Raw genomic sequence first — 20,000 nt, forward strand, 5'->3', positions numbered from 1 at the left:
GGCCTATAATTTGCTAAGACTGCTGGGTCTAGAGATGGCTTTTTGAGTAAAGGTTTAACTGCAGCCACCTTGAAGGCCTGTGGTACATAGCCGATTATTAGAGATAGGTTGATCATATATAAGATCGAAGAATTAATCAATGGCAGGACTTCTTTGAGCAGTTTTGTAGGAATGGGGTCTAAAAGACACGTTGATGGTTTGGAGGAAGTAATTATTGAAGTTAACTCAGAAAGATCGATTGGAAAAAAAAAGAGTCTAACTTAACATCAATGGAACTAAGAGTAGCTGTAGATAATATTACATCTGTGGGATGATTATTGGTAATTTTTTCTCTAATGATAAAAATTTTATTTGTGAAGAAGTTCATGAAGTCATCACTAGTTAACGTTAAAGGGATGGTTGGCTCAAAAGAGCTCTGACTTTCTGTCAGCCTGGCTACAGTGCTGAAGAGAAACCTGGGGTTGTTCTTATTTTCTTCAATCAGTGATGAGTAGTAAGCTGTTCTGGCTTTGCGGAGGGCTTTCTTATAAAGCAACAAACTATTTCTCCAGGCTAAATGATGATCCTCTAAATTTGTGACACGCCATTTCCTCTCCAGATTACGAGTCATCTGCTTTAGGGTACGTGTTTGAGAATTATACCACGGGGTCAGGTACTTCTGATTAGAGACCTTAGTTTTCACCGGAGCTACAGTATCCAGAGTCGTACGTAGTGAGGAGGTGAAATTATTAACAAGATAATCGACCTCTGTTGGGGTAGCGTTCAGATAGCTGCTCTGCTCTGTGTTTGTACAGGGCATTGACGATGATAACAGAGGCTGGATTATATTCTTAAACTTAGTTACAGCGCTTTCAGAAAGACATCTACTTTGATAAAGTCCACTCTCCACTGCTGCGTAATCAATTATTGTAAATGTAAATGTTATCAAGAAATGATCAGACAGGAGAGGGTTTTCAGGAAACACTGTTAAATGTTCAGTTTCTATGCCATATGTTAAAACAAGATCTAGAGTGTGATTAAAGTGGTGGGTGGGTTCTTTTACATTTTGAGAGAAACCAATTGAGTCTAACAACAGATTAAATGCCACGTTGAGGCTGTCATTTTTAGCATCTACATGGATGTTAAAATCACCCACAATAATTATTTTATCTGAGCTCAGAACTAAATTAGATATAAAGTCTGAGAAATCAGACAGAAACTCTGTGTAAGGCCCAGGTGGACGATAGATGATAACAAGTAAGACTGGTTTCTGAGTTTCACAGCTGGGGTGGACAATGCTAAGCATCAGGCTTTCAAATGAATTAAAAGTCTGTCTTGGTCTTTCATTAATTAATAGACTGGTGTGAAAAATTGCAGCCAAACCGCCCCCTCGACCTGTGCTTCGAGATTTCTGGTAGTTAGAATGACTCGGGGGTGTTGATTCATTTAAACTAACATAATCATCCTGCTGCAACCAGGTTTCTGTAAGGCAGAGTAAATCAATTTGTTGATCAATTATTAAGTCATGTACTAACAGAGACTTGGAAGAGAGAGACCTAATATTTAATAATCCACATTTCACTGTTTTACTCTTTGGTTCAGATGTGGATACTGTATTGTTCTTTCTTTGTAAATGTTTAAGTTGTTTGTTGCTGGTATTTAGTTTGTTTTTTGTCTTTTTGGAAGCAGACACAGTCTCTATGGAGATGGGTTTTTGGGGGTAAGACTGCAACTCTGCTTCCTGGTCCCAACTCTGGATAGTCATGTTTTGAGGGGTTTAATAAATTTGTCCATATTTCTAGAAATGAGAGCTGCTCCATCCAAAGTGGGATGGATGCCATCTCTCCTAACAAGACCAGGTTTCCTCCAGAAGGTTTGCCAATTATCTATGAAGCCCACATCGTTTCTGGGACACCACTCAGACAGCCAGCAGTTTAAGGAGAACATGCGGCTAAACATGTCACTCCTGGTCTGATTGGGGAGGGGACCAGAGAAAACTACAGAGTCCCACATTGTTTTGGCAAAGTTGCACACCGATTCAATATTGATTTTAGTGACCTCCGATTGGCGTAACCGGGTGTCATTACTGCCGACGTGAATTATGATTTTACTGAATTTACGTTTACCCTTAGCCAGCAGTTTTAAATTTCCTTCAATGTCGCCTGCTCTGGCCCCTGGAAGACAATTGACTATGGTTGCCGGTGTCTCTAGCTTCACATGTCTGAGAACAGAATCACCAATTACTAGAGTTTGACCCCCAGCGGGTGTGTCGCCGAGTGGGGAAAAACGGTTAGACACATGAACGGGTTGGTGGTGTACCTGGGGCTTCTGTTTAGGACTACGCTTCCTCCTCACCGTTACCCAGCCGTCTTTCCCCAGCTGCTTGGGATCTGCCGGGGAACAGCTAGCGGGGCCTACGCTATCTTCGGCTGCACCGGCTACAGAGGCCTGGCTAGCTAAGGGTGAGAGCAGGGTGCAAAGCCGAGTCTCCAGATCAGTAATCCTGGCCTCCAGAGCTGCAAATATGCTACATTTGTTACAGATATCATTACTGCTAAAGGAGGCCGAGGAGTAACTAAACATCTGACACAATGAGCAAGAAAGTGCAGAAGGGACAGGTGAAGTAGCCATGGTGCTAACGGGTCGGCTACGAGCTAAGCTAGCGAAACAGAACAGAGACAGTGAGTGAATACTTTGGCTATAAATTAGGTAGTGAGTACACAGAAAGTGTGCTTCGGATGAAGCACGTGAAGATTATACTGGGAAATTAAGGGATTACACGGCCGTCTTTTCCTGTTTCATATGTTCGGCTATGCCCTCTCTGTTTTTGGTAATTCCATGCCGACAGAAACCCCCCAAAAAAACACGCATTAAGAGGCTCTAATGGCGGTGTCTCAATCTCGCGGCCCATGTCACCCTACTTGCAGCCCACATAATGACGTGGAGAAATTTTTTTTTCAATAATTGTTCAAAAATTATTTAATATAAAAGCAACAGACAGACTGTTCCAGGCATAGCCCTAAAGAATGTAGCCTCATGGGCAGTGTAGCCCAGTTGTAAGTAAGCTATTAAGACTCGACTGTACACTGTGTTCGTGTTTTCCTCTGAAACAATAAGTTCTGTTGGAGCAGCCTTTCAACGCCTCTCTCTGTCTCTGCTAGCAAAGTTGACCCAGACAACAAAGTAAAGCTAGTTTTCAGCTACGAGCCGACACGGAACCGACGTATTAGCCAGAGGTCCTTTTACTACGGTTCAGAGCCGCGGACCTGTTTTATATACGCGCGGAATAGTTTCAATACAAGATCGCTGCTAAAAGTACAGCCTTACCTAATGTCCACCTACTGTTACTCATTTATATTAAGATTTAAACATCTAGTTGGTGTTGGTATGGTGAGTAGCCTACAGTAATAGTAACAAATCACACAGCAATAGTACATTCATGTAGTTGTAAATAGCATGATAATATATTAAGTAATCCAAAGTATTCAGAATACGTTACTCTCATTGAGTAACGTAACGGATTACGTTACAAAATACATTTTGGGGCATGTATTCTGAGAATGTATTCGTTGAGAAATATACTTAAAAAAATTTTTTGAATATTTTATTTTAATTAATTAAAATGTTTTAATGAAAAACTATGAATTTTTAAACGTTATTTTTTAAAATCTTTTTATCGTTAACTCTGTTTCCCTGGGTCTTTTCCCATGTGTTTTGAATAACTCTTCTTTTTTTGGCAGCGGTACTGGTTTTATTTTGTTGTATTTATCCTCGACACCTTAAAGGCCGGTCCTTGAGAATATTGTCGGTCATAAACTGGTCCGTGGCACAAAAAAGGTTGGGGACGCTGGTTTACAGGACTGACGGGACTCCAGGAAACACAAACAAAGTCAGTGTTTAAGTGGAGACTCATCAACAGACCCGGGCTATCTTTCCATCATCTGGATTCACTTACCCTAACGTTTGTTATCAGGATAAACTGTCACACAGAGTTTGTTATCAGTTCTCTAACCCAGGGTCTTCCCTGCACGCTTACATGAAAGGGGCGGAGTTTGGCAGGATTGAGAAAAAGATGCCTGCCAGCAGATTCGGATGCAACACAACCCACAATGCACTGTTTGCACAAATTTGAGACTACAGCAGCGATAATGTGCAGAGTCTGCAGTGGCGGTACGCTGGACCTGACTTCCCTAAAGGGACCCCACATGACTCCACTCACTCACCTCTGGCAAGCAGAGTGTGTGATTCAGTTGAAACAGCCCTCATGTCAGCTCTGCTGGGCACACTGGGCTGTCAGGTGTCCCTTTTTGCCTGGGCTCCAACAGACTTGAGAATCACCCCTGCAGGTTACATAGGAAATATATAAAACCTTTTCTGCTTCAGCAGAGGATCTTTGTCTCACTGTTTATCACCACTACTGTAACTCGTGTTTTCTGAGAGGTTGCCATCAGTCTGTGAGCTGCACATCTGGACTGCACAGCAGTGGAAAGATCTCGTCCACTGTCACTGAAGTAGTTCTGTGTTATCTTAACTGAAATACCTCTTCTGTTTCAAAATACATTTCTAATAAAATCATTTTTAACATCCATGAATGCAGATTATGACTGTAAAAGGAGAAACAACATTAGTGTTCCCATGTTCTTGTTATGGTGTGACTGGATGGCCTTTGAACCCTGGGGCATATACTACGAAGTGATTTCAGCATGCCCAGGTTTTCTTTCCATCATCTGGATTCACTTACACTAACAATCGTGATCAGGATAACCGCTGGTTAGCAAAGTTAATCCAGGGTTTCTCATGCACCTTCACAAGGAAAGGGAGGTGTTGGCAGCATCTGACCAATCAAAAAAAGGGAAATTCACAGATAATATGACTTGTCTTGATGCCTAAAATGTTTTTATGCTTGATTCAGTTTAGCTGTTAAGTGTCTTTTACTCTGCTGGTGCCGGTTAGGTTCCAGATTAGAGATCAGCAGGTATGAAATCACGACGTACTGACCAATCACTTCTCCAGAAAATAGTGTCACTATTCCTGGAAGATCCCTTTGACTTCTGTTGGGGGGGAAGAGAGGGTCTAAAGTTTCATTTTTGTCTAATGTAGTGATGCGCGAATCATGAACGAATCGTTCAATACTCGAGAATCACTTTACTGACTCATGAATCATGATTCACAAGTCCAACTGACTCACTGACTCATCCCTGTTGCTGTTAGCAGCAATGTATCTAGCTCATAATTAAAATTGTGGAGAAAAACACAACATCCAGTATCTTAACAAAAACATTTCTGCTCTGAACTGGAAGAAAAAACCCTGAGTAGAAGCTCACATCAAGAAAATAGCTCCTCGGTTCACAGTAGGGTTGCCAACTCCCTGAGAAATAAATAAGGGACACCTCGTGGCCAGGGCCGGGCGACCCAGTTGTCTTCACCCTTCCCAGTGTGGTGAATTTTTTAGCTCTTTTTTTGTGTGTGAAATTATTTTTTTAACCATTTGACTTGAATTTGATTTAAGTAGATGCGTATTCTTTGTGATATCAAGACATGGGAAACAAAAATCATTTAGCCATTTATTTTTAGCTCAAAATGACAACATTAACACAATAAAACAGGTCTTTCTTAAACAGAAGCCTGTCATGCTTAACTTTTGAGAATAAAAGTAAATCTTTTTTTAAAAGAACTCTGTCCTGCTTAACTTAAAATTATATAAATTAATAGAAAACAATAGAAAGAAAAATATTCTTGTAACAGTTCACATTTAGTGCATTTAGTGCAATTGGCTTCAGTAGAGGCATTATTTCAGCTTTTGCTCCCGTTTGTAAACCCACTTGTTCCCATGATTACGCATCATAACTCATCATCATTATTCATCTATGTATTACATTTATGTATTACTCATCTATTTGTTGCAATATATCCTTGCAGTTGTTTATTACACAAAATAAATTATATTATCACACTTCTGGCCACATAGCGCTGATATTCACTGCACATGCCCATTTTAACCTTAACCAGAGGGTTTAAAAACAAACAAACCAGTGTTTACCATATCTGCTTCTGCCGTGGCCTGGTGGACAAAAATTGGTTAAGGGTTCCCCGAGCTTTCACGCCCCTCATGTTCTTCATGTGCCCACCATTAGAAGCACGCCTATGGAAAAAGTGCGCCGGCACACAGTGCAGTGCGCTTTATAGGTGTTATCGTGCACTTTTCCAGCCAGGTGTTTTCCTTTTCCCATTCCTCCCTGTTCTTTTGCAGCCTTTTTTCTTTCTCTGAGAGGAACAAACATTGCTGGTCTAATGCTGAGCTCACACTCTGCGATTTTTGGCCCATTTTGAGCTGATTTTTGAGTCGTGCGACCAATTTGGTGATCGGCCCGATTTTGGCCTTCATCGTGCATCGTGTAGTATACGTGGTAGTGATGTGCAGATCGATCCTGAAATATCGATTCCTCCGATACCAATCATTGATGTTCTAGAATCGATTCTCACATTAAAATATCGATATTTTAGTAATTTCGAGTAAATTTGTAGTTTATCACTAACAGGAACACAGTGGAAAGAAACTATAACATTCGGATTGTCTACATTCAAAGGAACTACTTCCTCTTCCATCCATCCATCCATCCATCTTCATCCGCTTTATCCGGGGCCGGGTCGCGGGGGCAGCAGCCTAAGCAAAGAGGCCCAGACCTCCCTCTCCCCAGCCACCTCCTCCAGCTCATCCGGGGGAACACCAAGGCGTTCCCAGGCCAGCCGAGAGATATAATCTCTCCAGCGTGTCCTGGGTCTGCCCCGGGGCCTCCTCCCGGTGGGACATGCCTGGAACACCTCACCCAGGAGGCGCCCAGGGGGCATCCTTACCAGATGCCCAAACCACCTCAACTGGCTCCTTTCGATGTGGAGCAGCAGCGGCTCTACTCTGAGCCCCTCCCGGATGGCCGAACTTCTCACCTTATCTCTAAGGGAGATGCCAGCCACCCTTCGGAGGAAGCTCATTTCCGCCGCTTGTATCCGCGATCTCGTCCTTTCGGTCACTACCCACAGCTCGTGGCCATAGGTGAGGGTAGGGACGTAGATCGACCGGTAAATTGAGAGCTTCGCTTTTACACTCAGCTCCCTCTTCACCACGACGGACCGGTGCAGCGTCTGCATTACTGCAGCTGCAGCCCCAATCCGTCTGTCGATCTCCGGCTCCCTTCTCCCATCACTCGCGAACAAGACCCCGAGATACTTGAACTCCTCCACTTGGGGCAGGACCTCATCCCCGACCCGGAGTGGGCACTCCACCCTTTTCCGGCTGAGAACCATGGCCTCAGATTTGGAGGTGCTGATCCTCATTCCCGCTGCTTCACACTCGGCTGCGAACCGCTCCAGTGCGAGCTGGAGGCCCTCACCCGATGAAGCCAACAGAACCACATCATCCGCAAAGATCAGAGATGAGATCCTGAGGCCACCAAAGCGAAAGCCCTCCGCCACTTGGCTGCGCCTAGAAATCCTGTCCATAAAAATTATGAACAGAACCGGTGACAAAGGGCAGCCCTGGCGGAGCCCATCACCCACCGGGAACGAGACCGACTTATTGCCGGCAATGCGAACCAAGCTCTTGCAACGGTTGTATAGGGATCGAATGGCTCGTAGCAATGGGCCAGACACCCCATACTCCCGCAACACCTCCCACAGGACACCCCGAGGGACACGGTCGAATGCCTTCTCCAAGTCCACAAAACACATGTAGACTGGTTGGGCAAACTCCCATGCACCCTCAAGTATCCTCGAGAGGATGAAGAGCTGGTCCAGTGTTCCGCGACCAGGACGAAAACCGCATTGTTCCTCCTGCATCAGAGGTTCGACTAGCGGACGAACTCTCCTTTCCAGCACCCTGGCATAGACTTTCCCGGGGAGGCTGAGGAGTGTGATCCCCCTGTAGTTGGAACACACCCTCCTGTCCCCCTTCTTAAAGATGGGGACCACCACCCCGGTCTGCCAATCCACGGGTACTGCCCCTGATCTCCACGCAACATTGCAGAGGCGTGTCAGCCAGGACAGCCCTACAACGTCCAGAGCCTTCAGGAACTCGGGGCGGACCTCATCAACACCAGGGGCTCTGCCACCAAGGAGTTGTTTAACTGCCTCAGTGACCTCGCCCCCAGAAATTGGCGGGTCATTCCCCTCATCCCCAGACTCTGCTTCCTCCTTGGAAGACGCGTCAGTGGGATTAAGGAGGTCCTCGAAGTATTCCTTCCACCGCCTGACAATTTTCTCAGTCGACGTCAGCAGCGCTCCGCCAGCACTATACACAGTGCAGGTAGAGCACCGCTTTCCCCTCCTGAGACACCTGACGGTTTGCCAGAACCTCTTCGAGGCAGTCCGAAAGTCTTTTTCCATGGCCTCTCCGAACTCCTCCCACACCCGAGTTTTTGCTTCAGCCACTGCCCGAGCCGCATTCCGCTTGGCCCGTCGATACCTGTCGGCTGCCTCCGGAGTCCCACAGGCTAACCAAGCCCGATAGGACTCCTTCTTCAGCCTGGTGGCTCCCTTCACCTCTGGTGTCCACCATTTGGTTCGGGGATTACCACCACGGCAGGCACCAACCACCTTGCGGCCGCAGCTCAATGCAGCAGCTTCGGCAATGGAGGCGCTGAACATGGTCCATTCGGACTCGATGTCCCCCGCCTCCCTCGGAATGCTGTTGAAGCTCTGCCGGAGGTGTGCGTTGAAGATCTCGCGGACTGGGGCCTCTGCTAGTCGTTCCCAGCACACCCTCACTACGCGTTTAGGTGCACCAGGTCTGTCCAGCGTCCTCCCCCGCCACCTGATCCAACTCACCACCAGGTGGTGATCAGTTGACAGCTCAGCCCCTCTCTTTACCCGAGTGTCCAGAACATATGGTCGCAGGTCTGGTGATACGATTACAAAATCGATCATCGACCTACGGCCTAGAGCGTCCTGGTGCCACGTGCACTTGTGGACACTCTTATGTTCGAACAAGGTGTTCGTTATGGCCAAACTGTGATTAGCACAGAAGTCCAATAACAAAGCACCACTCGGGTTCAGATCAGGGAGGCCGTTCCTCCCAATCACGCCCCTCCAGGTCTCGCTGTTGTTACCCACGTGAGCATTGAAGTCTCCCAGCAGGACAACAGAGTCTCCAGGTGGAGCACCTTCCAGCACCCCCGCCAGGGACTCTAAGAAGGCTGGGTACTCCGAACTGCCACTCGGCGCATAAGCGCAGATGACAGTCAGGACCCGTTCCCCGACCCTAAGGCGCAGGGAACAAACCCTCTCGTCCACCGGGAAAAACCCCAACGTATCGGCAGCGAGCCGAGGGGATATTAGAATACCCACCCCAGCCCGCCGCCTCTCACCAGGGGCAACTCCAGACTGAGACAGAGTCCAGCCCCTCTCCAGGAGACTTTCATAATTATGTGCGAAATACGGCTGTATAAATGTCTCGCAGCCTCTTGGCGTGCGCACTCACAACAATTAGTGATGGGATTTCCGGCTCTTTTTAGAGATCCGGCTCTTTCGGTTCGGCTCACTAAAAAGAGCCGGCTCTTTCGGCTCCGAACCGGCTCTTCAGGTTGTTTTGTTGCTTTAATTAATTTATTATTAACAATAATATAAAATTATGCACAAAAGGAATTACTGACGTAAAAAAAAGTGGTTTTATTTATATATGTTTATATATAAATATATGCCGTGGCCCCTAGAGACAAAGCACGTACAAACTCCAAAACACATTTCTAGCATGAACTGAACTTCCAAAGCAGAGCTACTAGATCACTTAAATTACACAATTGAAAGCATGTGTGTATTGTTTGTGTATTCATGCACTGCACTCATATATATTCAAATAATTTTAAAAAAAGTTCATTTACCTGTTACTACCACACACCAAATCTGGTCGTTGGTACTTGCTGGCTTGTGTAGCCACTAGGTAATAAAAGCTCAACACTGCGCCCAGCATCCTGGAGCACTTCTGTTGTCTTTTGTACGTGTTTTGAGTTTTTACGTGCTTCGGAGTTTTTACGTTTGTACGTGCTTCGGAGTTTGTATGTGCTTCGGAGTTTGTATGTGCTTCGGAGTTTGTATGTGCTTCGGAGTTTGTAAGTGCTTCGGAGTTTGTATGTGTTTTTACGTGTTTTGGAGTTTGTACGTGATTTGAAGTTTGTATGTGCTTTGTCTCTAGGGGCTGTAAACATACTTTTATTTATTCACTCCACATAAAATGTAATAAATAAATCATATAATACAAAAATCAACTATTCACATTTCAAATTTTAACTATTTAAATTTTCAGCTTTTTCCTTTTACAAATTTAAAGTGAAACAACACAAAACACTGCAAACCACAACACAATTAAATATAAATTAAAATATGAAAACAAAAAAAAGATGCATATTCTCTGTCATATGGGCCCGCATTAATAAACTTTCTGAATCCTTTATCATCTGCAACCGAAAATAGTTGTGGATGATTACTATACATTTCTAATGTGAAGTTGTTGTCCCTGGCTTTCTTTCTCTCTCTCTGTTCCTGTGCTACTGAGTGTAACTACCGCCCCTCCCCCCTCTGCCCAGCGTAAAGCACAAGGCTCGCGTGCGGAGTGAAGCGGAAAAAAAAGTGCGAGAGAGAGGCTGAAAGAAAGAAGAAGAAAAAAAAACCACGTGACGGCTCGCGATAAGGAGCCGGCTCGCGTCGTTCACGTCAAAGAGTCAGCTCTAAGAGCCATTTCGTTTGCGAACGACCCATCACTAACAACAATGGCTGAGCGTAATCGGAGTCATGTGCGGACGTATTTTACCTCCACAAACAGCTGAGACGTGGTTTGGATACATGTGGCAAAAAAGTGCTCCAAGAGTGAGGTGTTGTGGCCATACTTGCCAACCTTGAGACCTCAGAATTAGGGAGGTATTCAAAAGGGCTGTTAGGGTGGGGGTGGGGGGGATAAATACATTTTACAATGTTTATTTATCGGATAAAATACATTAAATGTCACCGTTATTATTGGCCGGCCTGGAAACAGCGGGGGTGTCCAAATTCAGAGGCTGCTTCTACCTGAAGACCCGGCCTTCGCGGTCTAAAGAAAGCCGGGTAGTACGTCACAGTTGGAAAATCGGGAGAAATTCGGGAGAATGGTGGCTCCGGGAGATTTTTGGGAGGGGCACTGAAATTCGGTATTCTCCCGGAAAAATCGGGAGGTTTGGCATGTATGGTTGTGGCAACATCACTAACCTTGTCAAACACCTCAGAGTAAATCATATCACAGAATATGACGAGCGTATGTTGAGGTGAACTGAAGGGGAGGAGAGGGACAGGTGCTGCTAGGGCGAGACAGACGTCTCTCACAGAGTCCTTTAGTGCTGCAGGCAGGCAAGGTGTCCAAATAGCACAACTTCAGTTTTTTTTATTTCTATATGATGAACTCTGCACTATTAAGTGATAAGAACAAGTAATCTGATGTCCTGTAATCATTATGACGCTATAATTTGAGATACAATAAATAAAACAAGATTTGTAAAAGTATCAGTATCGGATCAGTATCGTCGATACCACCCTGAATATTACTTGGTATCGGATCAGAAAGGAAATCAGTGGTATCGCACATCACTAATACGTGGGGTAACGAGAAGCGATTAACACCTCACGTTCATCAATCGCTCGTGAGGGTGTCACCGCAGCCGCTCACACTGAGCACGCGCAAACACGTAAACGTCGGTGAAAAAGACGGAGCAGCACGGCTGTGCAGCGTGTGATCTGGACACAAGCGATGGAGGCACAACTTGTAGAACTTTGGAAAGCTCATCCGAGCCTTTTCGATGTGGCATCACCAAATTATCACGACCACAACAACCGTGAAAATAGTTGGATTTACATGCTCAATCACAGCTGCCTGATCATGTTTTTCATTAGCAATTTATCAAAGCTGATGGTGGTGTGTGTCTGTGTGAGTGAGAGACAGAGAGGGAGAGCGAGCGACAGATTTTCTGTTATAACCTTCATTTTATGGAGGCACAGTGTGACTCAGGTCGCATCAGAGCATCGGGCGGTATAGTGTGAGACCTGCATCGTGACCTAGGAACTTCTAACCCCTGCGAGTCAATCGTGCAGTTTGAAAATCGCACAGTGTTTGCCCAGCTTCAGGTGTACTGTCGTCTGAGACTTGCACCGCAGTGTCGGCGTTTGTTTCCCTGTTGGCCATGCTTTTTGGTGTGGTCATCTGTTGTCTTCCGGTATTTTCTCCGCAAGCGACCTTTCCTCAACCAATGAGATGAGCGGTAATCTGAATTGTCATACTCGAATTGTCATAAGTGTGCTGTCAGCTCATTGGTCACAAAGCAGGAGCGGGGCTGGGAATTATGTTTTCAAACAAAGCGTTAATTACATTAAAACTTATAGAATACTTTTGATTCTCACTGTATTACGGGACAAAGTGCGTCCCTTTTCAGCTCAATACGGGACGTGTACTTTTGTTTCTAAATACGGGACGATTCCGTTTTTTAAGGGACGGTTACTAGTTCACAGTAGCATCGCTCTGCTAACATGCTAACAGCACTAGTGATGGGTCGTTCGCGAACGAAATGGCTCTTAGATCCGGCTCTTTGAAGTGAACGACGCGAGCCGGCTCCTTATTGGGAGCTGTGAGTTTGGTTTTTTTTGTTTTTTTTTCTTTCTCTCACCCTCTCTCTCGCCCTTTTTTCCGCTAAACTCCGCATGCGCGGCCTGTACTTTACGCTGGGCAGAGGGGGGGAGGGGCGTTAGTTACACTCGCAGTAGCACAGGAGCAGAGCCAGAGAGAAAGAGAGTGAGGGACAACAACGTCACATTAGAAAGGTATAGTAATCATCCGCTATTTTCAGTTGCAGATGATAAAGGATTCAGAAATCATGCAGGCCCATATGACAGAGAATGTGCATCTTCTTTTTGTTTTAATATTTGAATTTATATTTAATTGTGTTGTGGTTTGCAGTGTTTTGTGTTGTTTCACGTTAAATTTGTTTAAAAGGAAAAAGCTGAAAATTTAAAAAGTTTAAAATGTAAATAGTTGTTTTTTGTATTATATGATTTATTTATTACATTTTATGTGGAGTGAATAAATAAAGTATATTTATGGTGGACCTTAGAGACAAAGCACGTACAAACTCCAAAACACGTACAAACTCCTAAGCATGTACAAACTCCAAAACGTGTAAAAACTCCAAAACACGTAAAAACTCAGAAGTGCGTACAAACTCCAAAACACGTAAAAACTCCAAAACACGTAAAAACTCAGAAGCGTGTACAAACTCCAAAACACGTAAAAACTCAGAAGCACGTACAAAGTCCAAAACACGTAAAAACTCAGAAGCGTGTACAAACTCCAAAACACGTAAAAACTCAGAAGCACGTACAAAGTCCAAAACACGTAAAAACTCAGAAGCACGTACAAACTCCAAAACACGTAAAAACTCAGAAGCACGTACAAACTCCAAAACACGTACAAAAGACAACAGAAGTGCTCCAGGTTTCTAGGGCGCAGTGTTGAGCTTTTGTTACCTAGTGGCTACACAAGCCAGGAAGTATCAATAACCGGATCTGGTGTGTGGTAGTAACAGGTAAATGAACTTTTTTTTTTTAAAATTATTTTAATAAATATGAGTGCTTGTCTATAAATACACAAACAATACACACATGTTTTCAATTGCGTAATTTAAGTGATCTGGGTAGCTCTGTTTTGGAAGTTCAGTAAACGCTAGAAATGTGTTTTGGAGTTTGTACGTGCTTTTTGGAGTTTGTATATGCTTTAGAGTTTGTACGTGCTTTGTCTCTAGGGGCCATATATAAACATATATAAATAAAACCACTTTTTTTACATTAGTAATTCCTTTTCTGCATAATTTTATATTATTGTTAATGATTAAATAATTAAAGCAACAAAACAACCCGAAGAGCCGGTTCGGAGCCGAAAGAGCCGGCTCTTTTTAGTGAGCCGAGCCGAAAGAGCCGGGTCTCTAAAAAGAGCCGGAAATCCCATCACTAAACAGCACATTTGAGCTACTCACCCCCTCCCTTCCTGTGCTGAATCATAGAGCGAACGAATCACTCACTCACTCACCCCCTCCCTCCTTGCTCACAGCTTCTTCTTTTTCTTGGTTGGCAACCAATGTTAAGGCGCATTACCGCCCCTTGGCTCACATTTCAGTGGACATTTAGATGAGAAAGTATATATTTATATTAAATATATATTTATATTAAATAAATATTTATATTAAATATATATTTAACGCATTTAAGGAAAATACTAATAAAATAAAGATAAACAAAATAAATGTTTATTAAGCAATTTTGATAGGAAATTGCTGAATTTTAGAAATGTTTTTGCTCTTTTTTTGCTCTATAAAATAGTTGGGTTTTTTTTTTTTTGAATCATTCATCTGAGCAGTAGGATTTACATGAAAAGAGAAACAAATTAAGTTTGATTGAAATTGTAATTTTTTTGCACACTCTGGTCAACTGACTCAGTGAATCAAATGACTCAAAAACCGATTCACTTTGGTGAGTGACTCATTAAAACTCGATTCAGTAAAAAGAATCAAATTTACCATCACTAGTCTAATGTCTTTGTGTTTCACTAATGAGCATCAGTAAGCAAAAAACGTGTTCTTAGATGCAACTTTTTTCTGTTGTCAGCAAACAACCACACGATCTGTGTTAATTCACTAACGGAGATTTGCCGCGTGGCGTTAACGTCATTTTAACAAGATTAACGCTGACAGCACTAGTTTTAATATTTAAGATATTTAAGGATTTAATTTTTAAATCTTTTTTTCATTTATGTATTTATTTTATTGTTATTTCACTTTCTTTGTCTGTTTATGTTGTTTTTTACTTTTATCTCAGTTTTTGTGATGGAAAGCACTTTGTTCAACCATGTTGGTTTTAACGTACTCTATAAATAAAGTTGGATTGGATTGGACTAATATGATGAAAGCGAGCCCAAGCCTGAAATCGACTCCTGATCTTTGATCCGTCCTCACCTGGTCGTGAACGTGATGGTCAGCCAGGTATCCAGTTTACCTTTGAGTGTCAGATTTAGGCAGATTTGATTGCTTCCGTTTCATAATGACAGATTTAAGTGAACTCCTCTGTCTCCATTCCCAGACTTCTACCTTTGAATAAACTTCCCTTTAACTTGCTCCGAGTGCTCTTTTGTCTGCATGGTGTAACTGTAGCCTGGCATGCTGAATAACCAGTGAGTGGACCTTCCAGAAATATGTGATTTTGGCTGTTGAAGTAGGTCAGTCACCTTTGAAGGGCTGAATATTTATGGAGTCATCAGTTGACGTTTGTTTGTGGAAGTCTGTTTTCACTCTGATAATAAAGAGGATTTATTTATTTCATTGACCAATAATAAAAAGACTGTTATTATATTTTTAACATTATATGATTATATTCACAGTGATGCTTTGAGGAAGACTGCACTGTTTGTCCCAGAATAATCAAACTGCCATGAAATACATTCACTAATTTACTATTTGGAACTAACACACTATTAGTACATCTCAGAGACACCTTCTTTCTCACACCAAGTGTAACAGATTACATCTCTTACTGTGTCCGACCAAACAACTGCTGTGGAAAGTCAGTTATTAGCAGTTTTTTAACTACACCCGTAAATGAACGTTTGACTGAATGCTGATAAGTGAATACTGAGAAGTTAGGAGGAAATGTTTTCAAATGTTCCTGCAGAGAATCTGATTAAAATGTTTTTTGTGAGCAAGAATCAGTTTGATCAGTGACCTTTTTAGCCAGAAACCTTTAAGGTCACACATCCGCTGTAATATTATAATTTGCTGTTCTTTTTTTTAATACACCTTTGTAGAGAAGAAAAACATCTGGATGTCCTGATGCCAGATGCTTTTCTTTCCAAGCTCCTTACAGTGGCTTGCAAAAGTGTTCGGCCCCCTTAAACTTTTCCACATTTTGTCACATTACAGCCGCAAACATGAATCAATTTTATTGGAATTCCACGTGAAAGACCAACACAAAGTGGTAAACATGTGAGAAGTGGAACAAAAATCATACATGATTCCAAACATTTTTTACAAATAAATAACTGTAAAGTGTGGTGTAAGTAATATTAGATTAGTATATTATTAGATAATTAATCATTAATATTACTAATAATTATTATTAGTAATATTAGAGTAAGTAATATTATAGAGTAATAACCCGCAGTTCAAAAAAGCTCCCCTCCGACAGCCAAACCCATCTGTTCTCTGATTGGATTGTTACATTTGTGATTGACATGACATTGACCAATCAGATGAAAGGAAGAAAAATAGGGTCAAAATTCGTACTTGTAACTTGCAGAGAGTCACATGTTTTTTTTGGCTAAGTCCACATACAAATCTTTTTTACACACACACAAATTCTTTTTACACATACAAAAGTACAAGTACAAAATATTTATAACCACATTTTGAGCCCACAAAGCTGTACGTGAGCTCCACTGCAGTGGCTCGTGCACCGCTGCGTTCACGGCGTTTGCTGTCAATTATACAGCAGTGACATATGTATGTAAAATGTTTACTGAAGTTAGTGAAACAGTGTTTGTAAGGACTATAAGGTCCATAATTACTGAGGCAGTTAGACACACACACACACGCGCGCACACACACACACACACACACACACACACACACACTCCATTTTTATCTGTATCTAGCATTTCCGAGCAGCATGTCTTCATTATCTGTGTGTCTGCAAACACTCTGGTTTCAGTGGTTTCAGATCCATTTCTCTCTCACGTTGGTACAAATTAGTAAACACTTTTTATATTTCACTGTTTTTACACAAGTAAGCAGCACGTCTTTATCAAGATCAATAAGCTGCTCGCAAACAAGAGTTTTAGTCAAAGGTAATGTAGTAATAATTAAACATTTTAGTATTATTATCCTGGCTGCTCGAGGCTCCGTTTTCTCTGACAGCTTCAATCAAAATTAGAAATGCTGCTCTGAGACTGAGAGAACTAATAGTGCTGCCTGTTGTGCAGTTAGTTTCCAAAACACGTTATTCATGGTTGCATACAATTTTAGACTGATGTGGGCCAAAGCCTAGCATAGCCTGTAACGTTATTATGACCGGCACATTTTATGAGTGAACTTGGCTTTAAGTGTTAAGCAAAAAATAAGGAACTGCCAGATTATATTCAGAGTAAGTTATAATTTAAGGGGTTTTTGTAACTCAAAACAGGGAAGGTACGTACAACAGGAACAAGCTTTTGTGTTTCTGTGCATGGAGTGAAGCTGTGGAACAGTTTGAATATGAAATTGAAGCAATATCCAAACATAAAACAGTTCAAAAAGAGTTATAAAGATATGATCTTCTTGAGCTATAAAGAAAAGGGAAAATGTTGAAATTAAGTGAATGTCACTATTTAGAAAACTTCATGATGTGATATTATAGTATATATTATATCAGAAATCTGTTCACTATTTTTATTACAGATTATATCAGTAAGTGACTAAATATTGACTGATAACTTATGGCAAAGGGGTGGGATTAAATAAGTGTGTACTTCTTCCCTCTCCCTTTCGACATGTAACTGAATCAGAACAGAAGCAATATTGAAATGTATTAACTTTATTTTGTATAGTATCTTTTTCTCAGATTTTCTTTGCTAAATGTACGTGTATATTGTTTACATGATTGAAATAAATGAACAAACAGGCCCAAATACAGGAGAAGGACAGCTGAGAGTGGAAAAAAAATCACAAAAATAAATACTGCCAGATTTTCAACTTCGGTCTACAAGAAAATAAGAAGATCATGGGATTAGCCTCGATTGCACTTTGGACCTATTGACGGGATGCGCTCCGTCCCTTGATGCATGTACACTTTCAATTTCTGGTTGGGCTGCTTGGGTACAAAGTAAGTTTCATCATCAGATGATGAGCTTCATGTAAACATCTGCATGGAAACTGGATGCCTGGACTTCTCTGCTTACTTAGACCAAACCAAACCCTGAATTATGTTGGAAAATATGTGATGTTTTATGAAGGATCACATAAGAAACAACATTTTTTAGTTGTTTTTGAAACTAAAAAACTATTCAAAAAGTTTTAAATAGTTTAGAAAGGACTTTTACATTTTCATAATATTCATGGCTGTGTGGTAAAGCTGACATTATCTCACTTGTAATGGTTCAGATTGGACACTGTGACTGGCCGGTTCTGTGCTCCAGACCACATGTTTGATACCCCTGGACCCATGCAACGAAGTATAAAAACCCGTGTCCACACTTTGGCCTGTGAAGAGTGAAAGCAGATATACGGCGTGATATTGAGCCAAATGCTTCAAAGTGTTCCTTGATGATGTGATAAAGAAGTGGCGTTCCTCCTCCAACCACAAACAGGAAGCTCATGAAGCGAGCAGTGTCAGTGCTTGTACGACACTCACCACGAGACCTCTGAGCAGGATGGCTGCAGTCGCACAGCTCTGCTTCTCCCTGCTGTTCACTCTCATCAGCAACATTCATGCAGAAGAATTTATCGCCAAAAGAGAAGAAGGAGAGTCTTTACAGTTCAAGCTCCCAGATCAAAACAGCTCCTGCATCACCTCCAGACGTGTTGGTGAAGATACTCTGGTCCTGTGGAACATCTCTGACCCCTGGAACAGAAACTTCACAGTACATGAAGACCTGACAGGACGACTCTCATTTCCTGAGACATTTCATGGTTCTCCTTCATTTACTCTCAACAACCTGACCCACTCAGACTCTGGACTGTACCAAGAAGTGTGCTGGACTCAGGGCAGCGTGACATATGAGAGAAACATCAGCCTGACTGTGTGCAAGACAGTAAGGTGGGGAGAAGATATCAAAAGTCCTAAAGACACTGTAGACGTACAATGTAAAGGAGCAGGTGAGAATCTGACGGTGCGTTGGATCAGACATGACAGTAAGTGGGAACAAGACATGCGGAGTATTTTCAAAGACAGAATTTTGAAGGTGAATAAAGTCCAAGAAAGTTTCCTGGAGGTGAAAAACACATCACTTCTTCATGTCTTCAATGAACAACAAACTGTTTACATCTGCCTGGTGATGAACCAACAGCAGTGTGTGAGCACTTACTCTGTACGTTTGATCAAAAAAATACAGCCACGTTATGCTTCAGAGGGAGACACAGCTGTGCTGGAGTGTCCCTTCATGGACCCCATTCATGACCAGCCCCCAGTTTGGAAGAAGGAAGATGTTTCCTACAATAATGTTCAAGAAATTGGTCGAAACTTCTCGCTGGTACTTCCATCACTAATGTTAAATGATTCAGGTCTTTACTACTGTGTAGGTGAAACAGTAAGTCATCTGTACTGGCTTTTGGTGTGCCCTAAACTTGGTCCACCTGCAGGTGTTTTCTCAGAGGGAGATGAAGTCACTATGAGATGCTCTGATGATTGGAAAAATAGTGCTTTTGGCTTTAGGTTATTTAAGTTGATCCAAACAGAAGACAAAATTGTGTTCGATGTTAAGTTCTGCAGTGACAATAGAATCACTTGTTCCAGTGACAGCCTGATAATCTCTAATGTCTCACTGGAAGATGCAGGAGAGTATGTGTGTGCAGGTTATAAGTCAGGTGACTGTTTGTCAGCAGAAAAATTTGTTCTGATCTACAGAGAGCCCTTTGGGGTTTACTCGACCTTCTACAGAGTCAGGTGGATACTGCTCAGCAGTCTGCAGGTGATGCTTTGTGTTGTTGTGGTCTGTGTGAGACAGAAAACCAGGAGAGGAGAGCAGCTTTCAGCTCAGACACACACTTAATATGCTTATAATAATAGTAGTAATAATAATAATAATAATAATAATAATAATAATAATAATAATAATAATAATACATAGAAGTGAAGAAATCAAAACAAAAACAAACAAAAATATTATTGTAGATATGAATCTGTGACCTGACTGGACGGTTCAGTCTCTTATATGATTATATATTTTAAACATTTTGCCTTTTTCTATCTTTCGACTTAATTCTTGTTTATTTCTGCTC

General features: G+C 42.3%; 1 protein-coding gene across 1 annotated transcript in view; it reads right to left on the reverse strand.

The window, feature by feature from the left end:
- The window catches only part of ilkap (integrin-linked kinase-associated serine/threonine phosphatase), a 17,220-nt gene extending 12,936 nt beyond the window's left edge, over window positions 1-4,284 (reverse strand). The window contains exon 1 of the mRNA XM_085184833.1: window positions 4,203-4,284. Coding sequence (XP_085040959.1) covers window positions 4,203-4,245 — 43 coding nt within the window. The 5' untranslated portion in view covers window positions 4,246-4,284. The remainder of the gene's footprint in view (window positions 1-4,202) is intronic.
- Between the last annotated feature and the right edge of the window lie 15,716 nt (window positions 4,285-20,000).

Source organism: Neolamprologus multifasciatus, chromosome 14 (assembly GCF_963576455.1).
Source record: "Neolamprologus multifasciatus chromosome 14, fNeoMul1.2, whole genome shotgun sequence".
Lineage (NCBI taxonomy): Eukaryota > Metazoa > Chordata > Actinopteri > Cichliformes > Cichlidae > Neolamprologus > Neolamprologus multifasciatus.